This window comes from Pseudopipra pipra, chromosome 1 (genome assembly GCF_036250125.1).
Source record: "Pseudopipra pipra isolate bDixPip1 chromosome 1, bDixPip1.hap1, whole genome shotgun sequence".
Lineage (NCBI taxonomy): Eukaryota > Metazoa > Chordata > Aves > Passeriformes > Pipridae > Pseudopipra > Pseudopipra pipra.
This window is the reverse complement of record NC_087549.1, coordinates 23,968,997-23,983,826: the sequence shown is the minus strand read 5'-3', so window position 1 is coordinate 23,983,826 and position 14,830 is coordinate 23,968,997. Positions and strand designations below refer to the sequence as shown.

Here is a 14,830-nt window from a genome sequence, read left to right as displayed (position 1 = left end):
GGAGGGTAAACCATGGAAGTGGTTTTGGACAGAACAAGCATAAGAAGATACTGGGGGGGGGGGAAAAGGCATAAGAGGGAGTAGGTGCATGTAAACAGGTGGCTGCTCATGGTTGTTCAGCCATGCCCTGCACCTGATCATTGCAGATTGTACTATCTTCTTGTTACACTACATTTGTAGTAAACTATTTTCCTGTGTGAGGGGAATCTTCATTCTGCATAACAATGTATGGAAGCGTATATGCCAGCAGCCAGAGTTGTACCACGGGTCACAGTGGGCCAGGTGCTGAACAGGCACTGGCAAGCAGAGAGACTGAAGCTGAGGCACACTGCCTGGATACCTGTGTGTGTGTGACCTCTGGCAAACACCAAGCCGGACTAGACAGGCAATAGGCTTGGGATTCAAGAACTGGAGCGACTGTGAGTCTGGGCCAGATACTGCAGAGACCAGAAGGTCTGAGATTTGGCTGCTGGAGGGACACCAGGACACCTGGCAACTGGCCACTGGCAAGGTCATAAACCCAGACCAGCTGCCAGAGAGACCCAGTGCATTTTTGTGAGACAACTGGGAGACAAGGGGATCTAGGGACCAGTAACTGAGCAGAATAAGAATTCAAGGCCACTTGCTGCTGGATCCATGTCATGTACATAAGTACTCCCCACAAACAGTTTTCATCACAGTCAGCCAGTGAAGGGAAAGGATGAGGCCATTGAAGCTGCTTGTGTTTGTGCAAGTGCTGCATTTTTTGATGTCTGGCTGTATATACACATACAGTGTGCACATGTGCCTCTTAGGGATACATCCTTATGGTCCTGGCCACAAGGAGGTGCAGCAGTCTCCTCTATAATGGGCTACCTGATGCAGCAACTCCTTATATTAGACCTATCTAAACTTGTATCATTCTATCACCTTATTCTTAATGTTGTTAGAGAGACCAAGTTTCCACACTTAAATAATTATAGCAAAATACTGCTATAAAGTTTTCTTTTGAGCAAGTGCCTGATGGAATGTCTGAATTACATGACTGTAAAATAACCCTTGTAAAAAATGAAGCTGGCTACCAACCAAGATTTTTTCCTTCCTTTTTTTTTTCCTTTTTAAAATAGCTTTGCTCATCAGCCTAAGGTCATACCAGTACTTGGATGAGAAATCACAGAAAGTGGAAAGCCTGGATATTAATGATATGTATAGACTTTGAGCTGAAACAATAGGTGTAGCTCCAAGACAATTACAAAAAAAAAAAGTTTCCACAATCCACCCTTCATTCTACACCTTCCACCACCACCACTTGCACTTACGCAACACAGGGTACAGCCAGTTCAGCAAGATGATCCAGCTGCAGAATAATCTATTTATTTATTTATTTTGCAAGCATAATAATTTAATAATTGGTTTAAGTCAACATAAATGTGGTACATTGCCAAAACAGTAATTTATGCCTCCCCCCAACTGTGGCATGTTCCTGCCCCTTCACTGTGCTGGTATGAGCACTCACAAATCTTCTGAGCAAATCAGACCAGGGAACTGATGTGTCCTCACATTAATAATTTTTTCTGAGCTGGGTTAGTAGTTCCCTGATCCAGTATGCCACAGGACAAATAATTCACAAAAAGAAAGCTTTTTCAGCCTCTTATCTGGATGATTGTAGGGTGAATTGCAAACCATATTCTTAAAGACTTGTATTAACACAACTGAGGGGACAACAACAGTTGAAGAACTTCAACAGCTGGGAAATAAGACTTAGAACTACAGGTAACAGGTAAATTCAGGGGGTTTGCTGTGAAAATGTCTAGAATTACTACCAGAAAAAGATACAAACCGTCCCGTCTGGAGAGCTATTGAGATTAATTAGTCACAGCTATAACACGATCAGGGATTAAAGTAGCCGCATTACTGTGAATTGCTGAGAAAGCTTGGTGGGCACAAATTTTGCAAGTGATAGGTTTATATCATGGCCAATAACTGCATCAAGTGGCCCATGTAAATTTAGGCACATTACGAGACAGAACACCCAGAAAAGGACAATGTCTTAAATCAGGGGAGCATCTTAGAGGGAGAGGAAGAATCCTTTGTCACACAGAACTGAGGAGGAATCTCTCCATGACAGACATAAAAAAAAGAATCACTATAAAGCACATGATTCAAAGGCAAAAAGACATCTGAGAGAATTAAGGATGCCCTAAGAAAGCAGCTGTTTTGAAAGATGCAGTTTGGATCAGACAGCAAACATGAATATTGAAGGGAATGACGCCAGCTTGAGTGATTTAGGCTGGGACCTTCCAGTGCAAAAAATACCAAACCAACAGATTGCCAAGAGCTGTGAAGGTGCTTTGCCCACAAAGTGGTAGCCCCAGGATAAGTCTGAAGGACTTCTGTTCTTATTTAGTAATACGCAAGTAAACCGGCTCTACAGAGACCTGGGGGTTAGAATTTTCAATCACCAAGGAGCCTGAAAGTCTTAGAGAACAAGAGGACAATTGCAAGATTTGAATCAAAGCTCAAATGAAACCCTGGTACTCTTGTGCTCATGATAAACAGTAAGAAGATTCAGCAGATAGGATGGTGTATGTTACCCATCAGTGAATATACTGGGCTATACTGGCAATGGAAACATTTGGCAAGTATCAAGACATTTGACCATTAGGTCATCATATAGTCCTTTCTACTGACACGATACCAAGACAGTGCCAAGTCATTCAATCTGCTTGTCTTTAAGAGCCTGCTGCAGCAAAGGGTGGGTGAGAAAGCTTTCAACTCCAGAGATTTCTCATAGGAACAGTTGTTTCATGGGCAGTCTCTAAAGCTAAGGGGTACAGGCACTATTCATTAAGAAGAGGGTTGAAGATGACAAAGTTTTGTAAAATGAAAATTGCAAGACAACCCCACCTGGAAGTTAAGAGTGCTTAAATACATTTGCACCAGATCTTTTAGAAGTACTTTTAGATTACTTAAGTTGTATTTCAAATGGCTTTCTCATGTCACTTGATTTTTTCCTCTCATCTTCATCAACACTTTTACCATCACTTTTGTACTTCCTTATTCTTATCCTTGGTGTACCTGGACCTCTCAGACCACTCTTTTCCTTTCTCCTGTACAATTATTCTAAAACCTCTGTCCTGCATTGGGGGTGGGGCAAACAAGGGGAAGCTCTACGTCTTTTTTTTCCTGCATCTATTTTTATGATCACCATCTAGCCTGTATTAACTTCTAACCTCTAACAGTTCCTCCAACTGCTGCAACAACAAGGCTCTTATCAGCTAAAATTCCAAGCATAAAACCTAACTACACTTCCGTTCCCTCTGCTGATGTAAGGCATTCTCTCAACATTTAGCCCACTGAAATGGGGAATAAATATATCCCTTAGACAATTAAAATGCCTTCCATGCCAAATTTTAAAGAATTTATCTTCATCTCAGTCTGACATTCCAAGGCCTACACATTCAGATCTATAACCAGCCTTCAAACTAAGTTTGGCTTAAAGCTAAAGAACTATAAATTATAATACTATGTGACTATATGGCACCATGAATTAGCTCTTCACTTTATAAGTCAGGTCCATAAAAATAGAAAAGCTAAGAGAACCATTCTTTACAAATTAAGAAGTATGTCCATTCCTAATACATGCTTTTTATCTTCTCTGATCCTCTCTTCCAACAAGCTTTTTGATGACTGATGAGAAGCAGCTGAGAAATACAGAAAGGTTTGAAAGTATGATTTTCTCAGGATATTTTGCTTAAATTATCACATCCCCACTAGCAAGATATCCCTAGAAAAAGAAATGGTATAAGAGAAGTCAAGTTCCTGCAATGCTGACATTTTTTCATAGAGACATGTAAATTTTGGAGATTATGCTTTTAAATACTAACCTCAAAATACTTTACCATGCATTATTCCCTGCATTAGACAGAGAAGCATTCTCCAGTCTTCTAATTTTGCTCAGTGGATATTTTGAGGACAGTGAGATAACTATCTTATTATCTTGTTGACTTCAGGAAAGTCATATTGTGACAAAGCTTCTGTTTCAGGGGAAAACTTAAGGCCCAAAGCCAAAAGCTGGGACTGGACTCCAGTTATGCTGGCATGGCAACAGAGGGAATCCAAACAATGAGCACAGCTCCAGAAGGATTTGACAACTGTCTTTGAAGGCATCCAGGCCTAGTCTGCAATAATACTCATGATAGCTCAAGAAAACCTCCCAGTTCCCTTCAGTAAGGCATTTCTTGTCCCTCCACCTGATAGCTGCATTCTCTCTGTCTTCCCTTAAGTCCACCTTTGTATTTGTTAGAGACAGGAGAGCTGGGAACACACACACACCCCAACCCTCAACACTCCAAACTTGGACTTTCCAAAGTGCAGAAGAATGCAAAGGAAAAACATGCAAGAAAATGCGAATAGCCATGTATTTCACTTTTGCTCATCTTACATTCATGTAGCCTGATAATAAATTTTGATAATCAAGAAAAAAAGTAAGAAGAAACTGTGTGAATACCTTCTCTCTGAATGAATGAGGGAACAGAATTATTACTGATAAACCTGAATCGTTTAAAATACTGTCTATACAGAGTATTTTCCAAGTTCCTAATTTTTAATGATTCAATGAAAAAGTAGATAATTTCTTTTTATATATATGGCAGACTATATGCTGTGTGTTTGCATGCAACTCCAGGGAGCTAAATTGCAATAAATATATTGGGATAGTAAGTTCATTTCCCACCACATCCCCTGCCAGCTCTTGGAAAGGGGAGTTTGCTTTCTGTCTGCAGTTTCAAAATTAGGTCTCTGTTTCTGCACAAGAAAGAGTCTTTTTTTTTTTCTTGTTTACAAATTTTAATTTCCAGTAACTTAACAATATAAAGGAAAATATATGAAAGATTATCATCTTTACATGGAGCACAACTTTCTTTGATAGTGGATATATTGCTACTCAAAAGTAAGGAACCTGCCAATTTATATTTTTTCATTGTAAAGAAGCAGCCTCAGTTCCATTCAATAGACAAGTTGTGACTGGAAAACTTTCATTTTAATCCCTCTAACTTCTTTGGAAAATGTTGAATATCATACATCTAATATAACTCTTTTTCTTTATTTTCTGATCATGTAATACTATTCTGATTTCTGGTTTTCTTCCCCTCTCTTTCATTATTTTCATAAGTTTAAATACAGAGCACAGTTAACTGGGACAAATGAAAAGTACATTTCTCTGTCAATTCACTGCTCTTTTCTCAAATGCATAAATATCCTGGTTATATCATTTATAACTACATAAAGCCTAGTTATTCACATGACAGCAAGATATGATCACATGAAATTATAAATTAGGTTGTGCTAACTGTGGAGATATCACACTAGAATTATGCAAGTCTGGATTTGTTTTACAGCAGCATTGCCGACGGCTGCCCTGTCGAGGAAAGCAGCTTTGCAGTTGCTGAACATTATATGAGATGATGCTTTTGGTGGTGAAGCTTCTCTAAGTTCCTTCTTCCCATCACACTCTTGGCTGATAATTCTATTGGCACCATGTATCTCACCACTCAGCTGGTGGGCATCCCAAATTCAGGATGAGTAACAACGGTTAGGGACATGACAACAGCCCAGGGAATTTCGAGTGTTTAGTCACCTGGGAAAATGCCAGGGAAGGTCTTAAAACAGCAGCAGAGTAGAAGAAATCATCTCACATCCTAAGGAAGAGCACCAACTAAAAAGTGTTGTCCTGAGGAGATGCCAAAGAGTCCCAAAGTGAAAACACAAGCCATCTAGGGCACAGAAGTCTCTCTAACAAGTCTCCCTGCAACACATTGACTGCTGGCAGTGTGGTACTGGGCCAGTGACACTGTGTGTGTATACCCACTGTGGCTGATGCAATAAATGAATGCTTGTGGAAGCAATTTCCCACCAGAGATATAGACAATTTCTCTTATGATACATGTACATCAATCCAGTTTTATTAACCAATCCCCATTTCCTAAGATGGCCTGATCAAACAGGTACAGATGACACTAAATAGCAATGAAACTATTCTGAATTGAGAATCGGCTTGTCTTTCAATGTGTCTATTCACTATTACAAACTATTCTGTCTAGAACATTGCAAGGAGAAGGAGGTCATTGTGAAACATAAAGAGCTAGCAAAGTACTTTGGTAATATTCTGAATAAGAAATTATAACAAATTCACAAACTTGCAAAATCTAACTTGCAAACAATGCAGTAATAAATTACTTACACTCAGGCATCCAGTTGCACCTTAGCTGTGCTAAGGTGTACTTGGTAATTATTAAGAGCTACAGATGTTTATGCAGTATCTTTTACCCAAACACTTAACTGCTTTACCAGCTGTTTATAAAAACATTTCAAGGTTTTGAATGAGCTGCAGCTATACGTGCAGCTCCACCACTTAAACAGACAGATGGTAAAAATACTCCTCACTGGAATATCTTTTCCAGTTCATCTGTAAAGTGCAACAATAGAAACTGAATTAATACTTCTACTTTTGCAGACATCCAAGTAATTCTAGCAATAATATGCTTGATTATGAGATGCCAGGCCTGAATGTTTTTGTGTTATCTAGAAACCTAAAGTAAGCAGTTAGACTGAAACTGGACAATATGACAAACCCTGAAAATAACATCATTTAATCCTCTGAATCCTCTGATTAAAAGTGATAGATAATTGATTTCTACTGTCATAAATGAACAGTGGATTGTCTCTTATAATATTCAAATTAATTGGTTAAGAGGATTTTTATTCATATCAAGTGATAGAAGGTATCAGACAGACCTGTAACAATGTTCTAGAAAGCTGAAGGAGCCAACAAAGATTCCCATTACGGAAAAGGAAACTTAAGTGTGTAAAGAGTCCAAACCTTACAGACCAATGCACTCAGTAAACATTAACACTGCAGAGAAGATAAAGAAAATATATTCAGAACACGTAAATAATAAATACCATTAATATCATCAGCATGGAAAGCATTCAGCAACATCTATTGAGAGACACAGGATGAACACATTAATTGAAATATTTACAATCTGTCCTCATTGTTAGGTCAAAGATAATATCTGAGTATGACTTCTGACAAAGTTCCTCTTGGAAGACACATGAACAGGTGTTAGAGATGGATGAAGGACAAGGTACTCCTGAAGCAAAAACCAAACAGGAGGTGAGCTGTAACAGAATAAAACTACATCCAGTTTTTCTGTTCACTTACATTAGGTTCAAAGAATGAAATCTCAGTCCAACTGGAATGTTGCATCTAAGTGTGCAGGTGAAAGAGCTATTGATTTCCTCACATGGTGTAGTAAGCTCAAAGAGTAAAACAGAGCAACATTCTCCTAAAGTAAGAATACCAACAGAAGGCAAGCTGTAAACTCAGATAATAGGCATCAATTAAATTCATTATGTTTTATATATATAAAGTTATAGGTATTAAAAACATTAAGTTGAAGATGAAAATGTGAGTAAAAACCTGAGTTCTGGCCAATCCTGCTCACCAGCAACACTGAGATACTAAGTACAGTTCAGGGATCTGCCTGTCCATTGTTTCTTCCATTCAAATTATTTGTATTTTCTTGTTATTGCTTATAGATTCTCAGAATGTAATGAGGACAAGTAGAAACCAAGCACTTAAGAGGTGCAATAATATCCTTCCAAACACATTTATGATTTTGTTTTCACTTACTGTTAAATAGTTTAGGAATGTTAAAGTAATTTTCATTTTTAAAGAGCATGGAGACTTAGCTGATAGAATTCTCTGGAGGCATGTGAGAAAAAACACTAATGACAATGTCAAATAAATTACCTGCCCCCACCCAGATCCATTGTCAGTGTCAACAAGTACTGTATTATGAATACAAAACAAGGGTACCAAGGAGATTGCTGTGCTCTTTGCCTCTTAATCACAAGCAAATACCAGTTCAAAAAGCAGTAGTAAAGTTCATTTTCCTACAAAGATACATAACATAATTTTCCAGTATTCAGAAGTTATAATCGCAAATAGCAAACTGCCCAATGAACAGCATGTTCAGTATCTTACAGTTCAGTCTTAAAATCACAACACATAGATAGGTTTCACTTACAGTTGCTACAAACTATTAAACGTCTTTAGAAATAGCTCATCTTGTAGAATTTCTCAGTCCCTTATGCTTTACTTTTATTAGTGACATTTTTAGGAAGAAGTTTTTTTGAAAAGAAGCCTAGAAAATCAAGTGAGTTTTTAAGCCAGATATGCTGTAATTTTTAGATTGCTGCTATCTAATCAAATCCTTACTTGTCTACTCCAAGAAATGGACACCATATGTCAGATAACAAGCTTTTTTGAAAGAATGTGCAGCATTTTCAAGGCTGGGTTTCAGAAAGATTAGCTCTGTGAACAGTGTGCAGTTGTCCAGTGGTTCACAGGTGTTTCACAAGAATTTCAGTGGAAACTAGGGTATTTATTTACACATTCCACTGCTGCACTGGAAACCCAAACACAGCGGCTTTGAGCAAGATATAAAAATAACAAACTGTTTATCATCTGCATTAAATGATACAGAGACAATAAACCAAAATAATGCATACACACAAACTTTTTCAATCTTAAAATTATTTTAGTGCCCCTTTAACAGGAAAGTATTCTTTGGCTGCAGAGACTGGCAGTCAGATATAATTCCATTACAATATTAATAATAATAAAAACCCCAAACTGACTCTGGCTTTCACAAATGGTTTCCATTACTTCTGAATTTCATACCAAAACCAGCTTTGACAAAACAATTTCATTTCACACTACAAAGGAGGGTATGGTTTACACAATCTATGTAATTGCTACATTAGTGTAATGAATAGCAGACAAAAGTGACATAAAGGGCAGAAACCATCTTGGAAAATCTAAGTTATTAAGAAATTACTTAAGATTTAACGGAGACAGGATTGTTTTCTCACTACAGTGCTTGCATCACCGCTGAACCTGAAGACCATAACTAACACTGATATCCTTCTTTTATATGATAGCTTTATGAAGCCTTGCAGGGTTAGCACCATTCTGCAGGCATAGAAAGGCTTTGACACAAAATGGCTTGCTCAGTTACTTAGAAAGGCAGCAGCACATCAACCAAAGCAGCTCACCCAGTCTCACTCCACAGTTTTTTGGTTATTTTTTCAAAGTCATCACAGAGGATCCATACCAGCCACACCTGAAATTCATGATACTGAAAAGGCATTTAGTATCTTCTCTATTTCACAACATTTTTTGCTGTTTGAAAGACTGCTGGTTTCCCAGATTATTTTGGAAATAAATCCACAGTTTATCTTTCAAGTGCACTGCTAGTCAGAACCAGCAGATGAAAAGTTTTGCAGATGTACCTGTAGGGAAGCATGATGCCTCAAACTACTTGTCCCATGCACACAGAGAATCTTCTGCAAGTGGAAGCTTCATCAGAAGAACTGGAAGTTCCAGCCATAAGACAAAGACACACAGGGAGGCTGAATTTCTCCATATTAGCTCATCCAAACAGAGTGCATACACTACTCTGGGTCACATAACATGCCAGTGGCAGCAACCTCTCAGGGCTATCACACCCCCATTTTCTGGAGGTGAAACCCAGCAGGAAGAGTCAATGGGAAAGCCTCTCCAAAGCACCTTACAGAATGGAGGGGGTGGCTGCCTACTAGGGCCTGAAACCTGTGCAAGAAAGGGCATCTAGAGATTGCACAAGGCTTATAATGAGATTTCTGATTGGGGGCAGGAGGGGAAGAAAACCACAAGGACAAGCAAGAGGGAGAGATGAAGGTGGTTCAGGCAGGACCAAGCACATAACAATAAGAGGAAAAAGGCAGCCACCTTTAAACAGGTGATGGTCAGTAAGCTTCTTCAGCAACACACTGCATCCTCTTGCCGGAGCCAGTCCCACCTTCGTACTAAACTACATTTCTAAATATTTTCCCAGTGAAAGGACTCTATTCTGTGTGCATAAGTGTGTATGGAAGTGGACATGCCAGCAGCTGGAGCTGGACCACACACAGGTCATTAGGGCCCAGGTACGTGAAGTGTCAGCAGAGAAGCCAGAAACCATATACACTGCCTGGATCCACGTGTCAGTGTGTGATCGGTGGCTAACACCAACGTGGATTAGCTGACAGTAGGATAAGAGGCTTGGGAGCCAAATATCGGAGCAGCAATGAGTCTGGGCCAACTACTGGAGAGACCAGGGGGTTTGAGAGTTGGTTACTGATGGGACCAAGAAGTCCAAGCAAGTTACTTGAGACCAGGACACCTGGGGGTTGGCTACTGGTAAGTCTCACTACCAGACAGACACGTTTTTTCTTGTGCATCCCTAGTGCACAAAGCAGCTGGGAGACAAGTGGATCCAGGAGCCCACCACTAATTAGACCAACTGGCTAAGGCCAAAGTACTTGAGGGACCTATAGTGTGCTCTTACCTGTGGGAGTGCAGGTCTGCATACCAGCACCTGGACTGGGAGCTGTGGGCCTTTGTGGCTCATGTGCCCACAGCTGGGGTGTCCAGCAAATCAAGGAGCCAGTTACTGAACAGACTTGAGTGCATAAGATCAGTTACCGGAGGGATCTGCATTCTCTGTGTCCATGTCTATTTATAGACAGATGCATGTATGTTCATTTATTTTCCATGAATAGGCTTTCACCCCGATCAACCAGAGAGGGGAACAGGATGCATCCATTGGCACTGCTTGTGCTTGCCTGAATGCTGTGTTCTCTGTCTATGTTGGCCTGTGTTACCAGCCGTGTGTATATGTACATTGGATGTATGAGTGCCTATTGGGAATAATTCCCTATTGGGAATTAGCCTCAGTATTGGCTGGACCTTGGGACGCAGAGCTATGGCAGCTTTGCTTCAGTCAGGCTTCAAGATTTAGCAACTTTTATCACAAATAAAATAAGACTTTGTTAAAGCCTTCTGAATTATATTTCCAACAACTCAAGGTGATAAGTGGCCATGAAATGCTCTTTTAAAACTCTACTCATTACACAAAGTATCAATTAAATGAACCCTAAAACATCATTATCAATGTCATTAATTATGAAGAAACAACAGTGAACACCTGTAAGACAGGTGTTTAAATGCTTGAGCTGGCTCCAAAAGGAGTGATTTTCATCCATCAGTGTTAATAACCCAGTTCAAGTGCAAGGCTTTCAAGATGCACTCGACTCTGAGGTCGTATTCACCCAACACAGAACTATGCTGTTTTCTGTGGTCAGGGCACACCAAGACTGGGAAATGAAGACATTCAACCCCACACAGTTGTTCAGGTCTGTCAAAGTGCCTTTGCTACAGTTCAGACACTTCAGTGTCTTTGCAGTGCTTACTACCCAGCTTTTCAGAGTAATATTCATTACCAGAGCACAAATGACTAGAGTACACACACACAGATGAGCAGAGCCAGTTCTGCTCTGCTGGTAGAGTTGGCTTGAGCCTTGAATGCCCACTGGAGACACTGAAGAAGAGAAACCCTCATGAATTCTGGAAAAAAACCCGAATCCATTCAGAAGGGTTAGCATTCTCTGCACGAGATCAGCAAGGTCTCCAAATTACAACACTTTCCCACTGTTTAGGGCATCGCAGCTCTTGCATTGCTATAACTGTGGATTAGTGAGTTGACTATAGTGCTCTTCTGGAAGACACAAATCAGAATAGTGACACTATCAACTGGCTTCTAAAATACTTTTTTTCCCCCTTTTTATTAAAAAAGTCATTTAATGCTTGTTACTTTTACTCTCCAGCCAGTAGAACACTAAATAATGCCACCATTGCACAACCCTTATAATAGTATTCCATGAAAATTCAGTAAGCAGCATGTTATTCATAAGCTTTAAAATTCTCTAATGATACATGGCAGTAAATAAGAAATATCATCTTACCAGCTTTGGGCACATTTACTGTTTTCATTTCCACATTGCTACACTTCCCAATGCTGAAACTTGCTTTTGTCTTTACTTTTCCAGTTGACTCTACAGACTGTGTAAAATTTTCATTTTGATTCTGGACACATATTTTAGAAAGCAATGAAGCACTTCCCTCTTTCTCATCTCTCTGCAAAAGAGAAATGAGTTCACAATAGCATTTCTTTCATGCAGGTGAAGAGAAATAGAGAAAATAGCAAGGGATCTCAAGAATAGTGATTGTCATTATCAAACTGTCTACATAAATATATACATCCCTACACAACTATATGTATCCCAGTGTTCACAACAGAAAGTATATGCACACAGTATCAAACACCACTTGTGCCAATAGTTTATGAATTGAATTTAATAAAATTCAAATTCAATTATGAAGATAAATAAATAGAAATTGTGATACTTTTTTGGGTTATTGTTAAAGGTAAAGTTCCTCGCAGCAAAACTGCAACTCAATGTACTGACACTTTATTACGTGTATCTTGGATTTTTAACTACTTTTACCAAAAATATCCAACAAAGCCCACGCAAAGATACAATCCTTACCACAGCTACACTGGGAATTGTATTCGGGCTCAACACTGGTTACTTTTATTTACTTGAAAAACATTTTTCTGTATCCACTTCACAGAGTTAGAGAAACCTATCTGAGAAGCAAGATCAAATATGCTGAGAGCAAAGCTATCAAAATCTATTCTGAACAGATAATTTTAGCAGAGGTTGTTCGTGGTGAGCTCAGATACTATCTTTTAGTCACGATACTGTACAAACAAATATACTTTTCAGTGAGTGCACTGTTCATTTTACCTCTTTTAATGTCATTTCTTGGTCCATCTCCTTAGTTTCATTCTTGGGACAAACTGCAATACATTTTCCTGGTGGTGTAAACTTTGGCTTTTTGGCTACATTTCCTAGGACTTGACTCGGAGCTGCAGATCGCCTCATCTTTAGTTGTACTGCTCTGGCAGGTGGACAGGAAGGAAGGAAGCAGATAAAGTCAACTGTAGTCAGAATAGCTTCAAATACAAAAATACATCCAAAGATAACAACACAAGCACTATTTTAAAACAACATAAAGGATATAATAAAATATTTTCAAATAACAATCTTAATTCACAAGCATAATACAATTTAAGAAAAAGTGGTATCGTTACAATGCATTAAGTACTAAGAAGGATCAACTACAGCAAATTCTGTGGTCGAACACTTCCTTTTTCTTTTAAAAAGCCAATAGTGCAGTTACCAATCACAAGAAGTACTCTGGAGATAAACACTGTCTGGCTGCTTAACATAAGTTTGTAAAAAGAAAGAAAATTTGAAGCAAAACTAACTATTCTAAACGCTTAAAACATAACTTTGAAAAGCCCTTTATTAGTGCACAATGAACAATGAATGTTGAAGGTATGTCTCATCTACTATAATGAGATTACAATTGGGCAAGAAATAAGCTCAAAATTAGAGTGGAGCTCCATGTTGTGTCCACTTGAATAATGGAAGAAATCTATAATAGGTTTCCCTCAAAGTATAAGAATATTATTCCCCTGAACAACCTTAGGACAAAACCAATATGCCAGTGTTAATATGGCAAAGTTTACTTGCAACCACTAGAATAATGAGTTATAATCTTAATGCTTCAAAGCAGTAGACAGAAAACAAGAGAAGAAAATTCCAATAAAATAACACAGTAGCTGAAATGAAGAAGCCAAGCATGGTACAGCAACTTATGGAGCATATTTTGGTTTAATTCTCATGGACTGTTTCTTTTAATTGATCCCTCCAACTACTAGGTTAAAAACAAACCATAATACAGATTGCAGATACAAACTTCTCTACTATCTTGAAGGCACCTTTGCATCCTGCTGCAACAGCCAGTGTGTTTCTGCACTTTTTTTGGTGCTACTCTGCACTCCAGTGGCTTCCTGGGGCACAACCACCGTTCTTCCCAAGGTTTGCATAGAAGTAATAATGGAGTATGGTCAAAACACTTTGCAAACATGCAGACACTAACATAAGCAAAGCTCTCTCCTCCATATCTGAACAACTGGGATATATATGATGCTGTTACTATATGTAAACCTTAATGGCAAAATGGCCTGAACTGTTGTCACTTCCACTGTGACTGTTATTAAAAATACAAGGAAAGAAGCCCCTGACTATGTGTAAGCAGCAGTTCACAAAAGTTAGGCCTACTTGACAACAGCATTAGCATATGAATTTTAGTTAACTCTATGCAATAAGGGAGTAGCTTGGTTATTATAACAGGAGTATCCGTAGTGCGAACACCTGATAGTCACTGTGAACACTGCAGAGGAGTCAAGAACCTTCCAGAGGAGCAGACTGCAAGTGTCAGCACTGAGCACAGCCAGCTTCAGGTACCATATGAATCTGATTGAGTTCTCTACCCAGCCCAACAATACACGGTGACACCCCACGACTCTGCATGAGGACCATCAATAGCATGACTGAGCTGCTACATTAACCCTGCCCATGCACTTCCAGAGCTTGTCACATCTTCAGTGGAACAGGGGAGCTGTGCAGTTCATAAATTGCACATATTTGTGACTGAAGTGTTTTGGTTTCCAAATTCTTTTGGGCATTATGCTGTCTATTGGTCTTAAACCACAAAATCAGACTCGTTAGGAAATGTCCAAAATAGTAAGAAATTTAAAGACACTACCCTTGGTAACTCAATAACTTCACTCATGTTAAATTTTAGAACCTGTAAGAATATTTCCAATACTACCCACTTGCAGCTACAAAAACCTTTAGGGGGGTTGTGTTTTTAAAATGGAATATTGCTTCCAGCAATACATCTTCCTCTCTGTCTTCAAACTATAAGCTTTTATAAAATATAATAAAAGCAAAAAATACAAAAGATAATAATTAAAATGTTTATATTTTGTATCTTTACAGTAGCACA

At 38.9% G+C, this 14,830-nt stretch overlaps 1 protein-coding gene across 2 annotated transcripts in view; it reads right to left on the bottom strand.

The window, feature by feature from the left end:
• RAD54B (RAD54 homolog B) overlaps window positions 1-14,830 on the bottom strand; it is a 62,880-nt gene that overhangs the window by 46,245 nt on the left and 1,805 nt on the right. The window contains exons 2-3 of one of the 2 annotated variants that reach the window (XM_064648710.1): window positions 12,718-12,866; window positions 11,872-12,043 (exon numbers count right to left, since the gene is read on the bottom strand). In XM_064648710.1, the coding sequence (XP_064504780.1) occupies window positions 11,872-12,043; window positions 12,718-12,866 (321 nt within the window). Of the gene's footprint in view, window positions 1-11,871; window positions 12,044-12,717; window positions 12,872-14,830 lie in introns of both variants that reach the window. The other variant, XM_064648721.1, reaches the window with a different exon arrangement.